Source organism: Siphateles boraxobius, unplaced genomic scaffold (assembly GCF_051911475.1).
Source record: "Siphateles boraxobius isolate OS27281-9 unplaced genomic scaffold, OSU_SipBor_1 48, whole genome shotgun sequence".
NCBI classification, from domain to species: domain Eukaryota; kingdom Metazoa; phylum Chordata; class Actinopteri; order Cypriniformes; family Leuciscidae; genus Siphateles; species Siphateles boraxobius.
Window position 1 is genome coordinate 9,927,006 of NW_027509119.1, and position 23,225 is coordinate 9,950,230.

General features: G+C 36.9%; 1 protein-coding gene across 2 annotated transcripts in view; it reads right to left on the reverse strand.

Moving 5' to 3' along the window:
* Nucleotides 1–23,225, reverse strand: part of dhx15 (DEAH (Asp-Glu-Ala-His) box helicase 15) — a 55,125-nt gene that overhangs the window by 16,394 nt on the left and 15,506 nt on the right. For both annotated transcript variants that reach the window (XM_077201928.1, XM_077201927.1), the window contains exons 5-6: nt 22,100–22,318; nt 10,147–10,314 (exon numbers count right to left, since the gene is read on the reverse strand). In XM_077201928.1, the coding sequence (XP_077058043.1) occupies nt 10,147–10,314; nt 22,100–22,318 (387 nt within the window). The remainder of the gene's footprint in view (nt 1–10,146; nt 10,315–22,099; nt 22,319–23,225) is intronic.

Genomic DNA, 23,225 nt, shown 5'->3' on the forward strand with positions numbered 1-23,225 from the left:
GTTACGTGCATCTCAGATCGGCACCGTTCACACAAACATGTCTCAAAATAAAAGTTTAAACCCTCACTCTGAGTTGACATGTTTTGATGTCCACATATTCTTGTTCAAGATATTGCAGTGGCTGTAGCTTTCCTATCGTAAACAAGAGGCCAAATATCAAAGATTATTTTTTTTAATTACATGTCGTTTTGCCAATATTAGACAAGGATTTGATCTGATGCATTTTAACACTGTAATTCTATAAAACCATGATTGCTTGCTTTTTATATTTTATTTGAAACAAAGATTATTGCCTCATTGTTATTATTTATGTATTTTAAGTCTTTTTAAAGGCTATTGTTTGCTTGGCTCCATTTTCATTATAACAAAAATCTGATTACTCAATTACCAAAATAATCATTAGTGACAGCCCAAAATATCACTTCACTTAAGTTACACAATCTGAGAAATCATTCATGTTAATTGCACAATTGTATGGGACAACTTATGTGGCCGAGTTGAATACTTGGCGTAAAGTATTTATTCAAATCTCTAACCACTCTCTACACCAGAAGGGTTGCTTTTTTAGCACATTTCATTGGTGATTAGACTCTTCTGCACTGATCTGGGCAAACTAAAAAAAAATCTAATTAAAGAAAAAAGTTATGTGGTAACTGGAGAGAGGGTGTAAAAAGGCACAAAAAAATCAGTGGGAATGAAATCCTTAAAGACACTTCAGTGAGCTGTCGCAAGCTGGAAGACTAATACAACCCAACAGGGGAGTAAGGCAACAGTTGCTGCAATCAAGTCAAATTGGGAGCGTGCTGGCTGAGCCGGACTGCTTTCCGCCGAGCAGCCCGTCCAGACACATTACTATTGCTCTTTTTGGCGGCAAGATACATGTCTGTGCACAGCACGCAGCCATCTTCCCCTCCCTGGAGAAGCACACCTCTAAGAAACTGTATTATTAATGTCACGTCTCGCTTCTTCGCTCTCTCTGTCCCTTTACAGTACAGGTGGCCTTCATCATGTGTGGTATAGTGACATATTGAATCATCTTTGAGCTAGAGACTGTGGACGGTCTTTGATACGCTGAGATGACAGTGTCCAAGAGGAGAGCTAAAGCTTCAGAAGAGCTTTATAACACCGCATAGGCAACTAGCACAAATTTAAAAAAAGCCAAAAGGGGAGAGTCATGCATCACACAACGAGAAACCCCAATGTGATTCAAGTGCCCGGTAGGTTTAAGTCTCTATAATTTTAGAAGGTTTTGCTTTGTGTTCAACTCTAAACTATACGAGTGGCCCGGAAAAATCTGAGCAACCCCCAGAGCTGGAGAAGGATGTTCGTCAATGACAAAAGAATGTGTACATCCTTAGAGAACAATAGTTTTGAATGTCGCTCGCATGCAAGTCATGGATTAAATGACTTTAGACGTCTGGTGTCTGTCGTGTCACAGGAAGATCAGGTTATAACCATCTTATTTGCAAGATCAAAAATAAATCAATAAAATGAAACATGCATGGATGCATCATTCATAATAAGATTAATAAATGAATAGGGTGAATTTCCATTTCGAGCCAACTGAGTCTCTATGATATTCTGGTTCCAAAATATGGCTCAGGTTCCCTCTTTCGATTAAAATCAATGGGATTTTTGCACCTTTTTATCAAAAGAATTCAGATGTCTTGCGGCAATACGCACATAGTTTGAGTTATAAATAATGCCTACAGCAAAAAACACTGAAGCACTGAAGTTTAATTCATTAGGTTAGGGATTTATTTAAAATCCTAACCTTAAGTGGGAGCAATAGTATTATAAGTGCTCGCTTTAGGAAGCTCCACTAAAAAAAAGGTTTTGCCATGTTTTGCTATGTCTATTTGCTAAATTTCAATTGAGTTTCATAATTTCTGGCTTCTATTACTAACAGAAAACAAAATAGAGAGAAAGCTTATAATAAGCCTTCTCAAAATGCCTTTCAGGCACTTAAGTCCATCTTTTATAAGTGGATTTCGCTCTAGCCACAAAATACTTGGCTTCAGAAAGAGGGGTTTTTTATTTATTTTTTTACTCCATTCAAGGAGCCTTTGACCTGATGTAATTCAGCAGCTGAAAAGAATCATCTACCTATATATTCATAGAAAGGCCAGGAGAATTTGCTGAAAAAAGGCCGTCTGGAGACTGGGGGCCACGACCCAATGACCACAGAGCGTGCTCCTAACAGACCACTGAATGACAATGGGGTCCAGAGCGCTCCAGACATATGATCAAAAGAAATGAGGGTTCCTAACCAGTCTGCATCCTTTCAGAAAATAGGGCCACCTGGGAAAGACCTTTGAGATAAAATATATTCCAGTGTGGTAGCCATGGAAATTATCGAAAGGTGAGCACCATTGGAATGAATTTCACAGCAAAAACACTAAATGCATTACAAGTACTTAGACATACTCACTGAACCATGAGGTGTTGAGAAATTGCATCTTTTAGGAAGCAATGATCCATAAGCAAGTGGTCTGGAAAAAAGTTGGCGGGCTGACTGAACAAGGCTAATACCAGCAACAATTCACTTGAATAAGTGCAATTTCAATTCTCTCGAATGAGCCTCTCATTCAATGTTCATTTTTGGTCAAATACCTCAAGGTAGAGACATACACTACATACCCTACTGGTCATAAGATTGGAATAATTTAGCCTCTTTTGGACACCAATCGTTCACTTATTTGATTAAAAATCACAGTAAAAATAGTAATATTGTGAAGTATTTAAAACAAAACATTTTCAATTTTAATATACATTTCTAAATGTAAATCCTGTGGTTACAAAACTGAATTATCAGTATCATTACTCCACTCAATAAATATTATTATAATATATATATAATGTTGAACATATCAATGTTGAAAACAGTTTGATGATGCCATTTTCTTTTCCCAGGATTCTTTGATGAAAAGAAAAGTTCAAAAGAACTGCCTTTATTTGAATAACTTCAATTAGAGTTCAATTTAGTGTTTTTTCAATATAACAATATTAGATAGTGTCACAACATATATCGCAATACAAAAATGCAACAATATGTATCGTGGATAGACTCTTTGTATTGTGTATAGTTCACCGAAAAAATTAAATTACTGCGTGAGAAAATGTTTTCAGAGTTCGTGTCAGTACTACAATAAAATAATACATATAATGTTGAAAATAAAGCATAATAATGGAATAGGGGAATATTTGTAGGTTCTGATAATGCCAAATGTCTTATGTTACCAGTAAAAAAGTGGCCAATACATTATTTTAAATATATCTATCTAGTCAGTGACAGAGTGCAAGCATATTATTCTAAAATAATTCTGTATTTTCAGCTTCAGAATCATGAATATTTTACTAAAACTTTTAAAATGGTACTGTATCTTAGTTTCCACAAAAATATTAAGCAGTTTTCATCATAGATAAGAAATGTTTCTTGATCACACAACACTGAAGACACTGAAGATCTTCAAAGTAATACAAATCACATTAATAAATAACTTTTACTAATTATTTTATAAAAAAAAAAGTTCATTTAAATTTAATATTTGACAATATTACTGTTTTTACGACAATATTACTGTTTTTACTGCATTTCTGATTAAATAAATGCAGCCTTGGTGAACATATTGGGGAACAGACTTATTTCAAAAGCATTAAAGAAATCGCAAATATCTCAAACTTTTGTGCAAAAAGTGACAAATGCTTTTGCAAGTGCATTTTTGCATTACCGCAGTGGCACAAAGCCTCTGGTGGGTGATAACAATATTCCACTGACAAAAGTGAAAGGGATAGTTGACCCAAAGAGCCTTACCTTCAAATGTTTGTGCCATTAAATCGGATGTGCTGCTATTCAGGTAATTAGCTATAAACATGTCAACAATTTTACATTATGAGAATTTTTTAATTTTTAAAACAGAAGTTTCTGCATTTCATATTTACAAAGATAAGGAAAACTGCCTTCAATCACACTGAATTAAAAGTGACTATGGAAACCATGGAAATTGCAAATAGATCGAGACTGTTCTCGTCTGTCTGTTTTTGTATTGAACTAAACAGACATTTCGTCAGCAATAGCGCAATTCCATTGTGCCTCAGGATTTTTGAGCTACATGAAAGGAAGGAAATCCAAAAATCATCATCATTACTGGGCGTATCGACAACCTTTAAAACAGACATGTTATATGACAATCTTTAGAGTGAAGAGTCACATATCAAACGGTTTGACTACAAGCAAAGTTATGGCTGAACATGGTCTCTATCAGGTTAGAAGGGTCTAAATACCTTGCATTCTGCACCATCTGGAGGAAAACCACTTTCTGTCCAGAAATGGTTATTAACTAGCAAGATTTGCCACCCAAAGCAGACATTCATTAAGGATTGTTTTGGGTGGTTAACGCACACACGGCACACTCAGTCTCCTAAATTCTTCCATAACCCTCCATTCCTGCAGACAGCACAAGAGACATCTCACCACATCCCAATTAACTCAAGAATCAACAAGACTGTTGCTGCCGAAATATGCCACAGTCCTCAATTCCCATTCATGTGACTGCTGAGTGTCACATGAAGCTAAATCCCATCTAATAAATCCATGCATCAGCAGTGCAATAGGGCTGTTGGATTTGTCCTCGAGGAGGATGTGACTGCACAGGTGCGGATCTCAAAATCCACACACGCACCCCGTTGCCTGCTAAAGGTGGCTTATATGCATTGTGTTTAATATATGCCAGAGGGTGTGAAGAGTTGACATTTTTACAAGGTAATCTGAGCCTATCCTTATGTACTGCTGTCACAGAAGGACAGAAAAACAAGGTGCCAGAAAAATAAATCAGTATGAGACACTGTACAGATACTGCACACTCAAAAAACTATTTTTGCTGCTTGTTCAAATTACTTGTTAAAGGTGTGTTGCATGAGGTCACTTTAACATTCTATCACAATGTATATTGACACACAATGTCACCTGTAAAGGGCTGCATGACAACCATGATGTTTTATGTTGCTTCACTCAAGGAGCAATAACTGTGCTAGTACCAGTTTTGAGACCATAATAATCTATAAATAATAATAAACGATTACCTTTAGCATGCAAGTTAACCAACACAGGAACTTAAATGTATTCAAGTCATGCAATGGATTAGGTAGGCAAGCAGTTTATTTCGAAACAATTATGCAAGGGTCCAAAAAACCTTCCAAACAAGTGATTTTACTGAACATAAAGAACTACTTGTGTAAAAACCACAATAAAAGTACATAGAATAAACAACAAGTAATAAGATCCTGGTGGATGAGTGATCTTTCAGCACTGTTTTAAATGTGCGTTCCGATTCTATGGCGCATAGTAAATCAAGACCTGTCAATCTTGAGTGATAGAACCAATCCAAGAGTGCTCCAGTGGCAAAATGGTGTTCGATTGGTCACTACACATTGTCCCTACCCACTATACCCACCCGCCACACCAGAGATCCTTTTTTTAATTGGTTTAACTTTCAAATAAAGTTGTAAAACACTGTGTGATCGTCCTATTGCTTTAGCCAAGCAGCATGTGACGTCAATCCGTGACCTACACATCGTCTTATGTTGTGTTTGGGCTCATTCGAGACCAACTACTATGGTTTACTAATGTTTTAATAATGTTTAAACAAGTTACAAACAAAAACGTGGCGCAAAAGCATCGTGTATACCGTTTACAGGAGCACCAGCGGCACTTTTTCATACAAATACTTGGCACAGTTAGGCCTCTAACAAACAAATGTGCTTATAGTCTGCTACTTGAGACCTTTTCAATGATATATGACTTATGTACAATGATTTTACAGATCACATTTTCATGTAAAACTTTTTTCTTTTCTTTCCTTTTTTTTTTACACTCTGAAAATAGAGCACATCTAGTGTCAGCAAATTTGAAAGCACTTGTTAAGTGGTCAAATTCCCTATATTTACTGTAAAACAGCAGCTATTTTGGTTAGTAACAGCTAAGTGGTTGTTAAGTAACGTGATAATTGAGAACCCATGCTTTGGACCTAAGAGGTTAAGTTAACGGATCAATCGATCGTTAATTTAAACTCAACGATTAAGGGAATTTATGTAAATAGAAATTCCCAAAAGGAACAACAAAATTACTAAAACAGAAAAGATAAATATTTCAAAATATTACTTAAACTATAATATTATATCTAGAATACTGAAACACTAGTTAGTTAAAAAAAACATTGCATTGAAAAACTTATGGACCTAAAGTAATTGCATGGGAAGGTTCTTAAACCTAAAACAGGCAACGTGTCTCACGAGATACATAGTTTTTATTGTCTTTTTTTGGGGCATAAGAAAGATTTTTTCATCAAATTCTTTTATCACTTATGCCAGCCTGGTCTGTCTTGAGTATGCTGGTCATATAATTTGCTTCAAATTTTTTGCGATCAATAAGTTAGCCTGACCTAAATCCAACATGGCTGCCAATGGTGCAGAACATTCAGATTTTGAGATAAGTAAATATATATTAAACTTACTTTTCTTCAAAAAACAAAAAAAGAATACTGCTAACATTAATTGTGAAAATCGTCTTAAGGTGCTGAAGGAGAAAATTAAGTAATATGTTGTTCATGTTGTTATTTAGCACGTTTTGAAATGTATGTGTCTCCTGAGACACGTTGCCCGTTTAGGGTATAAAAAAGGGATTAAACTAGCTCTATTTAAAATGCACTATTCAAACTTAAATGATTGTAATTCAAGAATGCTTTGGAATATAGACCTAAGTTTGGTCTTGTTTTAAAGAAAACAGTCAGCAGATTACTGCTGAAGTGAAAGCACTTCAAAAAATCAAAGTATGAAAAAGTTAAGGAAGTTTAAAACTTACATTAAATCAAATATACTGTACTTAATATTTATTCTTTTTTTATAAAATATTTATTTTACAAAATATTTTTTACTATAAAAATACTATAAAATCAAAGCCATATATCTAACCAAGTTGTGTTCCAAATTTGGAGTTGATATCACAAAAATTGAAGTTCCCATGAGATTTTGTTTAGGCATAATACCAAAAATAGCCACCAGGTGACTTACATTCCATTAAATTTAATTGTATGCATTCTGCCATAAATTAATACATTTCTGTCCAAATATCACTTCTGTTACAAAATATGGAACCTTGAGACTCAGACCTTTCTGACAATATGTGTTTTGTCAAGATTAGAAAAGGTTTTGATCATAAATTATGAAACGTGACGATGCCCAAAAGGGGAGGAGCCCATTTAAAGAATTTAGAGTACCGTTTCTACGGTAACACAACGTCCAATTTCAAAAAGTACTTTTTCGGATGACAGCAAATTTTGCATGTCATTCGGAAATCAAGGTGCCAGAGTCTGGAGGAAGACTGGGGAGAAGGAAATGCCAAAATGCCTGAAGTCCAGTGCTGCTTCTCTGTAGCCCATGTCAGGCGCTTCTGCCGCTGTTTCTGGTTCAAAAGTGGCTTGACCTGGGGAATGCGGCACCTTTAGCCCATTTCCTACACACGCCTGTGCACGGTGGCTCTGGATGTTTCTACTCCAGACTCAGACCACTGCTTCCGCAGGTCCCCCAAGGTCTGGAATCGGTCCTTCTCCACAATCTTCCTCAGGGTCCGGTCACCTCTTCTCGTTGTGCAGCGGTTTTTGCCACACTTTTTCCTTCCCACAGACTTCCCACTGAGGTGCCTTGATACAGCACTCTGGGAACAGCCTATTTGTTCAGAAATTTCTTTCTGTGTCTTACCCTCTTGCTTGAGGGTATCAATAATGGCCTTCTGGACAGCAGACAGGTCGGCAGTCTTACACATGATTGCGGTTTTGAGTAATGAAACAGGCTGGGAGTTTTTAAAAGCCTCAGGAATCTTTTGCAGGTGTTTAGAATTAATTAGTTGATTCAGATGATTAGGTTAATACCTCGTTTAGAGACCCTTTTCATGATATGCTAATTTTTTGAGATAGGAATTTTGGGTTTTCATGAGCTGTATGCCAAAATCATCAGTATTAAAACAACAAAGGACCTGAAATATTTCAGTTGGTGTGCAATGAATCTAAAATATATGAAAGTTTAATTTTTATCATTACATTAGGGAAAATAATGAACTATCACAATATGCTAATTTTTTGAGAAGGACCTGTATTTGAGTTCATGAAAAGTAGCAGGAGGGGAAACATTAGTAGTTACTTTTATTTGCTAGTCAGAGCTTGACAAAATATTGCATTATATGTTTTTTTTTCTTCTTCTTTCTTTCTTCAATTGGACCCAAAAGCCACCAAACAAAAACATTGTATCAAAATCACAATGTTTAAAGTTAAACTATTTTTTGAGTGCATGGAAAGTAGCTGGAGGGGAAACATTTTTTAGTTACTTTTATTTGTTAGTCTGAGCTTTTGACTAAAAATATGACACGTATTTAAAAAAAACAAAAAACAATAATTTCTATAAATAGCAACAATCAAATAAAAAGGTTGTTTTAAGGTTGTTGTTTTTTAAATAGGACAGTTTCTGAACAAGCAGTTCTCTGTTCCCAACATTATTTTGCATCACAAGGGCTGCTGCATATTCACATCAGCCCCTGTGAATCCATGTTCACTTTCATTTTCTTCTGAACAGTGCAGGCAAACAGTGGCGTTTGTTTGAACTTCTGAAGCACCTAATGCCCTGGCTTACGAGTAATCAAACCTTGGAGAAACCCAGAGCCTCTTTAAACATGGACATGGTCAGGGGAGAGATGAAATGACACAATGCCCTAGTGGAGAAGAATGGGCGAGGCAGATACTTGATATATGAAGCAGGCGGATACTGATGCTGTTTGGTACATCAAAACACAAACCAGGCATGTAGCGAAGACTTCGTTAAGGCTACAAATACAGCCATCAAGTTGAAGGAACAAGAATGAGGAAATTTGCAGATCAGTGAACGTTTGCGTTCGCTCATTAGGACATCAGTAATCTTTGCCAGCAATAATGACAAGCGGATCGGGTTCTGTAGGGGAAGCTGGGGCGATGACTCATTAATCAACTCCTCATCAGATGTTCAGCTAAATGTTTGCAAACTCATAGCTGATGATCAGTTATGATATTCTGTCAGATTTTTGGCCAGTCACGCAGACGTCCAGGTGCTTTTCGTACTGTAATCGTCAGGGTTGTTTGAGAGAAGTGAAATGGGAATAGAGAAAACAAAAGGACGATTGCGTCTGCACAACCTCCTGCTAAGAGAAAAGGATGACGGATGATGAAACGCTTTACAGTGGATGAGCTCTGATAAAACATCTGCACAGTGAATCTCATTCTATCAAAGACACCATGCCAAAAATGGAAAAATGGCAAGTCAGGCGACAGACGGGAAGCAAAACAGGAGGGAGTGAAGGCAAACAGTCAAAAACAGACTATAGAAAAAAACTGCTTACTGTTACTGCTTTAACACTTTTCAAATGATTGAAGGATTAGTAAATTTCATTTCCAAAATTTTAGGAAAAAAATCATATGGTGAAAAAAACAACATATGTTATGAGCCATTGCTTCACCAAAGCTAATGATGGAAGGGGAGAAAAAAGAAAAACCTAATTTCCACCATTCCTTGCTCCTCATTCTTCCCTCTACAGACAAACTTGAGTCAATCTCTCATCCTCTACTTTTTTAAATGGATTAAAAAGGCTACTATGGCTGTGCCAATACGAATATCAATATTTTGATTGTTTTATAACAATATTCCACTGACAAAAGTGAAAGGGATAGTTGACCCAAAAAATGATATGATTTATCCTCCTTACGTTGTTCCAAATCCATTCGAATTTTGTTCACTACTTTTACGATTTCTTCTTGCACTTTTTAATGCATGGAAGATTTGCTTAAAATAGACATTCAATGCTTGAGGAAAAATATCTTCATTGTGTTCCAAAGATGAATAAAAGTCATTTTTGTTAAGTGATTTTTCATTTTTAGGTAACCTATCCCACTATCACCCATCACCCTATTTCACGGTTGTCTTTGAAATATTGCATCAAATAATGGAAATATCTCAAAGGAAACTACAGAGCGACTAAATGCAATACCTTTCATGAAAATACTGTGTTTGCAGCAGTTCAAAACACAATCTAGTTCCATGTATGTATTGTAATGTGGCGGTGATGGTTACCTTCCTGCCGATGGCGCCGCTTGGTTTGCGTGGTGGAGGTGGCTCAAAGATCCTCTGCTGCTGCTGTGGTGGCAGCGTGGAGTAGAGCGGGATGATTTTGATGTCACCAACATCAGGCCCGAGATCGTCAATCTCTCTTTTGATCCGTTTGCAGGCTTCATCGATTTCCTAGAATATAAACAGACTGACATTAAAGGCCACAGACTGAGAATCAGGTGCAAAATTAACACTAAGTCCCAAAAGACAGACATTTTTGGTGAGTCAATTCAATAGAATTACTACACATTAGGAACAAAATGTGCCTCTACATTGAAAAAGAAATTTAGGATGTCCTAAGAATTTTCTCAGAAATTGCTAGTAAATCGCTAACAAACAGTAACAAATACTTAAAGAAAATGCAGGTAACATTTAATGAAACAAATTGTAGAAGTAGAAAGAATTAAAAAATATTTAATTTCACAGTGAAATTAATATATTTTTGCAAAACTCCAAAAACGCATAGAATATACTGCAGTTTAAGCAGAAATGAACTCTACAGTGGCAGAAAAACACCAACAACTAATTCCTTTTCACACAAATTATGATTACAGGTGCAGAATATGGATTAATAAAGACTTATTCTAGCAAAGTTCCTTGCACAATACTATGTTATGACCTCAAATGGTGATTAATGTGTGTAAACTAATACATTTTGACTCACTGGACACTTTGAAAGTGGCATGAAACATGCAATTAAGCAGCAACGTAATATTTTGCAGATTATTTCACGGGCAAGCTTTTTTCCAATGAGCCTGGGAGATTTTATTATGAAACGCATTTTTCCATCCAGAAAATGGCTAGTTTTTTTTTTTCTTCTTCATTTGAACCCAAAAGCTACCAAACAAAAACATTGTAACAAAACCACAATGTTCCCTTAGGATTTTGTGACTGGTTCAGTTTCCCTGGGATTAGACCATATTTTGAAGGATGTTTCAAGTATTTTTGTCCATACAGCAAATTGGTTTGGACTCCTCTGACTTCCATTGTATAGGCTAGAAAATATCTTAATGTTACACAAAGTCAGTCATACAGGTTTGGAATGACTATGATATGAGTAAATGATGAAAATTGTATTTTTTGTGAACTGTCCTTTAAAAAAAAAACATGGAGAATAGAGTGTTTTGACAAACAGTAATGATTTGTGTAATCTGCCCTCTAAGTCCAACTTCAACTCATATCAACTGATTCTGGATCAGCTACCCACTAATCTCCACCTTAGCTTCTTTTACAAACATCATTAACTGCTGAATCAATTCCCCAGAGCTGGAAAAACACCAGAATCACTGAGGCTTGGGTGGTTTAGTTGCGGTACACTTGACATGCCGGTTGTGTCGACTGAGTTAGAAAACGAAAGCTGGAGTGCATAGCGCTTGGGTAAGATTCCTATGGCTGCGCTATCAACAGCGGCAGTCACAAGGGTACGTGTATACTCACACGCAAGCTTTATTATTCCAGATGGCAATGTAGTAGGGCTAAAGTGAGATGAGAAAGCTGCAATGATGCATAACCAGGAGCAAATCACAACAGATCAGTTAAGTGATGCTGAACGTCACAAAAATTGTGGGCTTGAGATCTAGAAATACATGACAGTCGTCACAGCAAATTAGAGATAGCACTGAACCAACCAGCTCAAAACGGTTTGAAAAAAAAAAAAGCATAAACCATTAAAAAGCTACATTTTACAAGAATGTGTCAAAGTTAATCTAGACCACTATTACTAAATGCCTTCTCTCACGAGTCAGAAAATATTCACTATACTCACAAATGAAGAATGCTCAGCATTTACTAAAAAGCTGTGTCTTCATGCATGAGCACATTATGCTCATCACAAGTGGAACGGACCTCCTGATTTCAAAGTCACAGCTTATGCAGTACTGCCATCCTCAGGTCAAAGTGAGTATTGCGACTTAAACAGGAAAGAGATCAACGATAAACAGTCAAGCAATGATCTCTACAAAAACTTCAGGCTGTTATAATAAAGCATTTATCGATATCAAGACATGCACTGTGACATCAAAAGGCCCTTAACATTTTACTTGAAACTCTTTCATTGCGTATCCAAGCAGCCATAGCCGATCATTTGTCCATAAAAGCATTAAAGCTCGTAAGCGCGCTGATATCCCAGGCATGGTAGTCCACGCACGCTCTGCACTGCTCCCTGGGGTACAATATGCGCAGAAAATGGCGCCGGTGGCCATGTGCATCTTAATCAAAGCTCTGCCACGACGGTGCAGGACAAGGCAAATCTGAATGGATTGATCAAATTAGCCAAAGTATTAATAGTCCATCAGCCCTCGGGAAGCGGCAGCTGTCAGGAGGACTGCTATCCGTGCTGCCAAGGCGCCGGGGAGAGAGGGACACGCGGCTGTGCCAATGCAGAAGAGCCTGCACCTGGAGCAAGGCGCCAAATCCAGATCCCTCGCTTCTCACAGCGGGCATGATACAATGCTGGAGGAAAATATTTTAAATGGACCCTTTAATCTACATGCTGCAGATGCAAATTAGCTGGCACAGATCTAAAGGAGAAAACTAATCTTAATCAGTGGTAATTTAGACCTGATTTGAACGAGCAAAGTTGAACAAATAACTGCAACTCTTTTTTCTCTTTTTGAGAAATTGTGTGGTTTAAAACTAATTGCTATTTGCAAGTTCACGAAAAGCCTAGAGAGTTAAGTCATTTGTTTCTTCTGCAGAGTTTCATTGCATTAACGGGAAAGATAAAGAACCTTTTCATCCCCTAAAACGGAGGGGACAAACAGTGCAAATTGCTCAACTAAAATTTGGCGCCTTAAAGGGAAAATTCAGACAAAAATTTAAATAATCCCATGATTTACTAATCCTCAAGCCAACCTAAACGTATATGACTTTCTTCTTTCAGACCAACACAATCAAAGTTACATTAAAAAATATCATTGCTCTGGTAGTGAATGGAGGTCCTGATTTTGAAGTCCAAAAAAAGTGCATCCATCCATCATAAAAGTAATTAATTTGGCTCTGGGGGTTAAAATAAAGGTCTTCTGAAGCGAATCGATGCGTTTGTGTAAGAAAAATATCCATATTTATAACTTTATTAAACTTAGCTTCCGACATACAGCCGTACGCATCAATCTACGATGAAAGTGACCTCTGACCTGACACATGACGTATTGGAAAACGTGGAATAGAGCAAAACAAACACCGGTCACGAATTAGAAGTCTATAATGAGAAATTTTATAAAGAAATGTTGGAGCTTGAATTTGTTGCCCAGCCCTATTTGAACCGTGAGAGGCACCAAAGCTTATGCTACAACATCCTGCATCATACATCGCATCAGGGGTTACTTTTTTGGCATACTTGCGTAGGCCTTCTGCTAGAAGCTAGTTATTTTAGTTTATATAGTTTTAAATATGGATATTTTTATTACACAAACCCATTGCTTTGCTCCAGAAGGCATGTAATAACCCACTGGAGTCGTATGGATTACTTTTATGATGGATGCACTTTTTTGGACTGCCATTCATTCCCATTATAAAGCTTAGAAAAGCAATGAAATTTTTTAATGTAACCATTCCTTTAATTGATCTAAAGGAGCAAACTGAGCTACTATGTGACCAGCCTAAAATAACATTCTTGGCCTAAATGTTAGCTTACTCAAACATTTTTTAAATGGGTGAAATATAATAGCCAACTCCACTACTGTGATCATTAGTCTCATCACATGCTTTAGATGGGAAATGCTTAAGCACAGCACCCTTTCAACTGCCCTAGTCCATTTGAAGTCCGTTAACCTAATTAAAAACACATTAACAAGCCACCAGAGCGAATACCTGCAAAGCTAGATCTGAAATTATTTTCTGTTCTTCCCTTACGGGGTAAAAAAAAAATTTGAAATACCTTTGTAGCTATATACTGTTAGCAAACATCCCGACACCCCCCACATGCTAGCAGAGGCATTTAGATGGTGAGAATATGTGCTGCATGCTTAAGAATAAGAAAGCATCCGATTATAGCAATGTGTCTAGTAAGTCAAATCACGTTTATTTGCGTAACAATTTAAAATAGATTGCGTTAAAGCAAGTAGCTTTACGGTCTTAAACATGAAAAACAGTGTCTGTCTCTTTCAATTATAATTACAGCTTTAATTTCTACTCTAAAGCAGTTCTCCAGTGTGTTCATGTTTTTAACTGGAACAATAGCGCAAGTTTGGGACAGGACTGTGTTTGGCAAAACAATGGTAGATGGGCAAGTGTTTGGAACAATTTTTTTAATCACAATTGAAACCACTAACAACGCAGAAAACACATACTTAAACATCACATATGCAAACACGGAATTGATCCGTTCATGATGAAGATGAACCCGTGTCCGCTGACATTCTGGACTTGATAATGATTAGTTCACTGCAAAGAGAACAATCCTGCGCATCAATAAATCTCCACTGAATTATTATCCAATGGTGGAGACACTCCAACTGCAACTTACTTTATTCATTCATTCTGCAACGAGCCAGTGATCAATCTCACACCTGCAAATGAAAACGGCTGTACACGACCAGACCCACTGGAGAAACTAATGACGGGAGTCTGCCGTTAATAAATAGGGTGTCAAATTATCTGATTAGGTGGATGGAGCGAAGAACTGACTTCTCTTTGAAAAGGAAAGTGAGAGACATAAATGAAGGAAGTACAATGTTCAGTTATTTGACAAGTCAGGCTCAACGCGGCATAAACGAGGTTCATTTGCCTGGCATTTTTGCGAAAGCAGTTTTAAATCTTCTGAATTATTGGATTAATTGCATAATTCATTGGTCTTCTAATTATCTTTATGTAAAGCATCTAAGGACATTAAGTTAATTTGTCTTTGAGCCTTGCAAAACAGAACAAATATGCAGGGAATGCTGGTGATTCTCCATCTGTGACCGTATTTATCATTTGGGTGGGTCCCTGACCCTCCACTGCGCTCAGGTGAGCACTGGTTGCAGGAGACGTAAAATAATAAATGGCTTAATTTCAGGGCTGAATCTAGGTCATTCTCTGCCATCTCTCACAGGCTTTTGCCTTTGCGCCAAGGCCAGCTGTGTTCATGGCCATTATCAATCTAAGCATTGATCTCTTCTGCACTATTTAACTGTTCTGTGCGAGGCAGCTTGAAAAATGTCACAAATGACAAATGTGGCTCATAATGAGCATCTTGAATATGAAGTCAAAGCCACACACAGCCAAAACAACAGGAAGCACCCACAGTTGGGTTTTATTGTTTCTTCTATGATATTTGTATTTTCTTTTAATGCTTCATAAATTCCATGCGACTAAATCACTTTGGAGCAGCAGATAGTTACTTCATGACAACGCTGATTGGCTGATAGCACTAGAAACCCAAACAATCCAGAGCTGTGATATCAATCGCAGCAGACAAACAAATTTAGTTAAATTTTATTTGCAAGCAACAATTAAAATTTAGGCAAAATACATGACTATCCCTATCTGACAGCAGTCTGGTTTATCGTTGTTCAAAACCAGTTACTAGTAGCAGTATTATTTTAGTACGCTATGTATACATATATCGGTCGGGTCGGGGGGTGGTGGTGGGGGTTTGTATGGGGGTCGTCGGGGGTCCAGGAGGAAATTGCATAACTCCTGAAACAAATTAAGACAAATACTGAAACTTGAGTCTTATATCTTTTTAGTTTGTTAAGGTAATAATATTACATCTGATAGTAATGTTATCGGTGGTTCTCCAATTTTTTAGAGTGCCGTACCCCTCTTCCACTTAGACTGCAGTCACACCTTTTACCTTTGTAATACCTTTAAAAAATAAATAATTCATTAAATAAAACAATGTTCAATAAATAGGCAATGTTAAAAATCGTATAATATTAATAAAAATATTGTATTAAAATCGCCAGTAGGTGGCGGTAATTCATTGTCTTTATGTGTGTCAGAGTCATTCATTGAATCTCACGATTCGTTCAAAGCCACAGATTTGGTTGCAAAATAGAGCAATAAGCCTGACTATACTGTTTTAAATGTAGTAAATCACTTAATGTTACCCTTTTGTTTTGTTTTTTAACTGTTGTATAAAATCAATATCACATTTGAAATCGTGTGGATATTCGGGAAACATTGCATCAACATTAAAAACACTGCTGGATATCAGCCTGCATTTTTTCGCACAAACAGCGCAAGCGGCTCGTGACAGAACATAGACCGACTGAATGACACTTCAATTTAAGTTGAAAGTCTCAAATGAAGATTGCTGAACTCCAGCTTGTCTGTGTTTTCAGATCATCTGCCCTTCTTGAGCAGTGTAGAGTGCGCGCGCATGGTTGCCAGCTACTATTGAAAAGACCGGGTAGAAAACAAGTAATTTTAACAGAAAAGCTCTGATTTGGGGGTTAAATTATTGAATTCTGGCATTTGTGGCCCCAGCGGATTAAACTGAAACTTTCCTATTTCAGACGACAAACTACGCTTGGCTAACGTTACTATCTTGTTCTGTAACTCACTTGCCTAGTAACCATAGTAACAGTGCGCACGCTTTCGCGCTTTCTGCTATGACGTGGGGTGCGAGGTGCACTCAACGTTGCATGAATCTTTAGTAACAGTTAATTTTGTTATGGTGAACTTAATCCTAGTAAATCCTAGTAATAAAAAAAAATTTAATACTTTTATAACGAAATCCAAGACTTTGTACACCAAATTCAAGACTTTGTACACCAAATTCAAGACTTTGTATACCAAATTCAAGGCTTGTAAGGCCTTCATTTGAGATTATTTTTCAATGCTTTTAAGATCCCTGGTTAATGTGTCTTGTCCCCTCACAATGGCCCTCATTTATCCTTCTTGCGTAGAAACGGGCGTATATGTTGGCGTAAGATTATGCTTACACTCCTCTCACCGCCTGATTTATGAAGCTGTGCGTACCTTTGAAATCCAGGTGTACGCAATACCTGCCCTTGATAAATGCCGCGGCTGAAAACGATCGTCATTAGAATAACACGCCCCTATATATTCAAGTATCCGCTTCCCCCACACCCTCATTTTACGCCATGGACACACGGAAGACGGCAAAGAGGAGACACTTCTCTGGAGATCGAGACCATCACCATCATGAAAAATTATTATTAAATCAAACAACAATATTGTTGATGATAAATTCAAAGTTAATTGTATTTTTTTTTCAAAACGCTATAAATCCATCCATTTTTTGTCTAAAAAAACAACAAAAACAACAAGAGAACATGCAACATATAATCAGGGACTCATACCATAAATTAATATAAATTAAATAAGTGCAACTGCATGAAATAAATAAAAGACAAACAAAATAAATAGTAAAATAAATTAAATATTAAAAACGAAATAAATATTTCCAATGTCACGTTCCAATATTGTCCACCACATAAAACAAATAATTTAAAAATAACACACAAATACAGTCCTTAAATACAACAATGTTAAAAATACATTCAAATCATTTAGTAACACATTTAGGCTAATAGTAATTCGTGCCGAACTTGAAAAAAGTAACAACAATATTCAGGCCTACTATTAGGCTACGTGTTGTAGCCATTAACTAAGTGCATCTAGTTTCATATTTGTTAAAAAATAATAATGTTATTTTTTTCCCCATCTTTGTTATGAAAAATGAACATAGGCTAAGATAGGATGCGCAATATATCGGGAGACATGCTCAGACATGATTTTGGCCACTTAATTAAGTTTTGTTTTGTAGAAAGCCTTTCTTTAAAGTGAATTTCGTTTTGTATAAATTGTATCTTAATTTTAATATTTTTTTTCATCAACCAATTGCCTGGATTTAATAAATAAGCAGCAAATAGCAGACAATATAATCATGAGTCATGACATGGAGGCGCGGGCGCGGTCCCTTACATTGCACGTGAACTGGAGCGCATCTCATCACAAATTACATGATAAATATATCTATAAAGAAAGCTTGAAATGTCTTTAAACGAAACAATTATAAACGAAAAGGAATAGGCTACTGTCTCTATAGGCGCGTTCACTACGGAGATGGTGATCATCAATTTCATCTTTGCAAACACAACACTAGTTTATTAATAGAAATAAAATAAAAATTTATTTTTAAAAATGGCGTTTATCGCGTTTTGGAAAAGAGCTCCTCATATCTTTTAGTTTGTCAGTGCGTTTTGTGGTGTTAGGAATTGTTTTTCTGCTCATCCGCACTAACTCAAAACGTGCGTACATGTACACCACCTCCTGACCTGGCGTAGGATTTGAGCGTGCCGTACGCCAACGTCCATATTGATAAATATCAAAGTCACCGTGGTTTTGGGTGTACGTTGGAAATTTGGTGTACGCACTTTTGATAAATGAGGGCCAATGACCGTAAACTAATTATTAGGCTAAGGTTACATTACATGAGTCACGTCACATAGTGGTCTATTTTCAGTTCAAAATGGCGAAAATAGACAAAAGTTTATTAGTTTGCCTGATTATTTTTGTGATTCGTTTAACATTTATGACCTAAAAAAAAAAACTGTAGAATAGGAAATGTTTAGTTTAGCAACTTACATCTTCTCGCACTTGACCGACCGTAAACTGAAGTGCGTCGAGTCGCTCCTGTCTATGAGTCGCTCTCTACTAAAATTCGCGCTGCGAACATAAAGCCCGCCTACTTTGATTTGATTGGTCATCTCAAATATTCTGACATTGACGAGCAGTGACAGACCAATGAGGCTCAGATGAACACACACACACACACCCTGTCTTCTGTTTGTTCTGACGTGCTTGGCGCCGCTGTGGAAGAACGCGCTGATTACAAGACTGAAGCGAACACGAAGGCTTATCACATATTTAAAGATTGAAATTGAGAAAACAGGACAGAGTAACTCGGCGGATATCGCTCATATAATTTTTTTTGACGACGTAGTTAAGGCGGCAGGCGTGTGTTGCTTAGGCGGCCGCCTTAGTAACAAAGTGCTGCGGGTAACCATATATATATATATATATATATACAGTGTTTCCCCTACCATTGTTTTGGGGGGGCGCCCCGCCCCCCCAAAACGACCCCCCGCCCCCCCTAAAATGCTGACGAAATCCAGTCATAAAAAAGGAATTTAGTGTATAACGCGGAATTTCACGGAATTTGTAAATTTGAGGAAAAAATAGAAAGCAGTTCAGTACACTTGAAATCAAATCGCGATGTAGACTAGTGTGTGTGAATATTAAAACACAAAGACTATTTAAATACGAATCCTGCATGTTCTGTGTGAATGAATGGTGCCGCCGACGCGCAGTTTCATTTACCACACACACACACACACACACACACTGAAGCACGTGTGACGCTTGCGCTATTTTTGGCCTATATGAAGACACAAACGCATGAACTTCCTCTCCAGGCTCTAGATCCACTCTGAAAGTCACTTCGTAATAGGGTTGGGAACCGAGAACCGGTTCTTATGCAGAACCGGTAGTGTTTTTGGTTCTGATGCGATGTGTGGACGAAGTGCTGGGAGCTTATCCTTTAATAGCGACGTCTCACCACATAAATATTAAAATTGTAATGAATGCACTGTCCCTCGCGCTATTCGTATAACAAGTTAAAAAAAATTGCGTCAGATATCAACGCAGAGAGAGAGAATAAGACAGTAGAGCTGCACCATTAATCTTTAAACGATCTCGATTCAAACACCCACGCGATCTTATTCCTAAATGACAAAAACTTCACACCGGGACATTCAAATCTGTTTGCGCTGTCGCTGACATGAAACATCTAACGTTAGCTTTACTTTCTGTCTTTTCAACAACACAGTATCGATATTTCTGTGTTAAAAATATTCAAATGATCACAGAAGTACTGAGATAAAAGTTTATAGTTCGAGAATAAACACTGATGTTAAAACAGTTAATCACCTTTTGAAAGTCGCTTCAAATAACGAAAATTCGCTTCAGAATTTACAAAATGTATATAATGAGCGATTACATCATGAATGCCTTTTTTCAAAACGTGTTTTTGTCTTATCCTGAATCACTACGGTAAGGCTGTAATAAGCGTTTAGACTCAGACTACTTTACACTGGTCGGTTCGGCACTGCTGCGGAGTAGCCCAGTGCCTGCGTGACTCACTCACATTGACATAAACATAGAGAAGTAGCTCCGGCTACAATGTTCTTCCGCAAGACGCATGCATTTCTGTTTATTAACTGCTAGAGCACTTTAATCCAGTAAGGAAACAAGTGAAGTTTCACAGAAATCAATCATTCAAACCGATTTAAAAAATATTATGTTTCACCTGTCTGGATCTTACATGTGTGTTCAAGCATATTCTACCCCTTCTGAGAGGGTATTCCACTGCTGGATATACAATAAGATATAGGAGAGGTCCCAAATTATCCTTGAGAATGCAACATTTTTTATTTTCCTTCAGAAAAAAATATTGCTAAATAATATGTTGCATTTGTTGACATTGCCAGTCTGTTAAACTCATTTGACAAGTAGGGCCTATCAGAAATAAAACACAAAAAGGATTGTGTATTTTCCCCGTACTACTATTTGTATTAGTTTTAATCATTTTTATTGAATGGGAACCGGAACCGGAATCGTTTGGCGGAACCGGAATCGGAACCGAAAAATTTCTTACGATTCCCAACCATAGACAGTATGTTCCCAACCCTACTTCGTGATCATTTAACCGCTTCATTTGAGAACAACTATCATCATGACATAAACACACAGAAACTCAAAAGGTCTTCACGGCAACCCGTCAAAATAAAAGTTCGGTTTAACTTGACAGAAATATATTACTGTTGTACATTAGAATTTAGATATGTCCCAATGTAATAATACACTAACACTAATCCAAATAAATTATCATCAAAACTGAAATTTTTAAGGAATAATCCATGTTTTAATTTTAACAGTAAAGCTCATTGTGCAGCAAGTTATTTGACAAAAAGTTTATTTAATTTCACATGATTAAAATTGATGATAAATGATACAATTTTTGTTTTATGTCTTCATTTTATTACCAGAAAAAACACAACACAGAATTAGTGTTAGTGTGAATTAGCGCAGAATTAATTAGTGTGACATTTTTTTCATATATTTTATATATAATTATTTTAGTATTCAATATTTTGAATAAAACTTAATTTTTATATACTTGAATTGTAATTTTAGTTTGAGAATTTGGTTACACTTCATTTTAAGATGATGTAGTTACATTGTACTTACTCATAAGTACTGAGTAATATTAATTAACTACATGCACTTACTATAGAGTTACAGTTAGGGTTAGTTACTTGTAATTATGCATAATTTACTGTAATTACTATAGTAAGTACATGTAGTAACGTGTAATTACGTCACCCTAAAGTGTTAGAGTATTTTTTGTTGTTTATTTTTATTCGTTTTTTAAGCTTTGATTCAAATCTATTTCAGTTTTAGTAATGTTAGTATTTGAACGCAAACTTATTTCAGTTAGTTCCCAAGGCAACCTTTCTAATTTTCAAAAAATTTCTAATAATTAATTGTATTATTTCATTAGTTTTATTTATTTTTAATTTCATTTCATCTTTACAACAATTGATAAAAATATTTTTAATATTTAGGGCAGCTAGGTTGATTTCCCCCCTCAAAAAAATAAATAAAGCAACACTATACTAGGATAAAATCATAATATAATATAATAAATAAAATGCTTGGACTTTAGACGAAGTTCATGAGTGAAATTGAAGGACTTCTCCAGCATTTTACAAGTACAGTCGGTGCTTTTCAAGTGCAGGGAACGCAGATATAATAAAATAAGGAAAAACTATCAAGCATTTTTAATAACTACACTCAAAATTCAGGCACATTTCAAACCTTGAAAACATAATGGTTAAAATCAAGCGTTTTCCACTCTACACAAACCATTTAAACAAATCCACCAGGACATCAGTAACATTACCTCCTGTCCAGTAAGGAAGAGCAGTACATCTCCCTCATCTTCCTCACACATGTGTATCTGGATGACAGTGCGAATGGCCGCTTCCAAGTAGTCTCTCTCTGGCTCGGGCGTGTAAAAGATCTCCACGGGATGCGTCCGGCCGGGAATGGTGAGCAAGGGGCAGTTGTCAAAATAAACCTGGAACTTTCCAGCGTCCAGGGTGGCGCTCATTACGATGACCTGGGGAGGAGAAAATTGACTCAATTGGCTTTTGAAAGGACACCATTTCACACAGCACTTGGTAAAAGCTGCTACCCCTTGCCCGTGTCTACAGCGAGCACATATCGTTCTCTCTGGGGACATTAAGATTCTAATGGAGGTAAAAACAAAGCAATTTTGAGGTCCACCCGGCACCTTTCCACATCATAACGTGTTATAATTGCTCTTAAAGCATATTAAACTTTAAATCTGATGGGGACACTGGGCTGAGGGATCACTTGGAGTCACCTAGACCTTATTTAACAGTCTCTGAACACGTGTATAACCTTTGATTTGTTCCTGACAACAAGTAGTCATTACCCATCTGCTTTATGAGAATCTGTCCAGCACATTTCAGCCATAAAACTCACTGCGCTTCTGCTCTCCTTGGGCTGATGGCTTTCAAATGGGCTGACCCAGCAGTAGTCGCTTTACCTCCACTAAAGCGACTGGCGGTACATTTCTGAGTGGAATGGCCACGTTTGTCTTCAAACAAACAGCCACACAGCTGTCAGGTGTGCGAACGGCATCATCAGCAACAGTCCGACAAAGAATATACAGAGCCAGACGCTCACAGAATGATTTGATTTGTTAAGAGGACGATTTCTCCTAGCTCAGCTTGATTCCGCTTCAAAACTGAAGCTTTTCTCTCCATGACACTGAATGCAGGTTTATATAACAGATTATTAAATGAAAATGATCCCATAATTTACTCACCCTCAAACCATCCTAGGTGTATATGACTATCTTCTTTCTGAGGAACAATCGGAGTTACATAAAAAATATCATTGCTAGTGAATGGCGGTCCTGATTTTGAAGTCCAAGAAAAGTGCATCCATCCATCATAAAAGTATCACACAAGTAATCCATACAACTCCAGGGAGGTTAA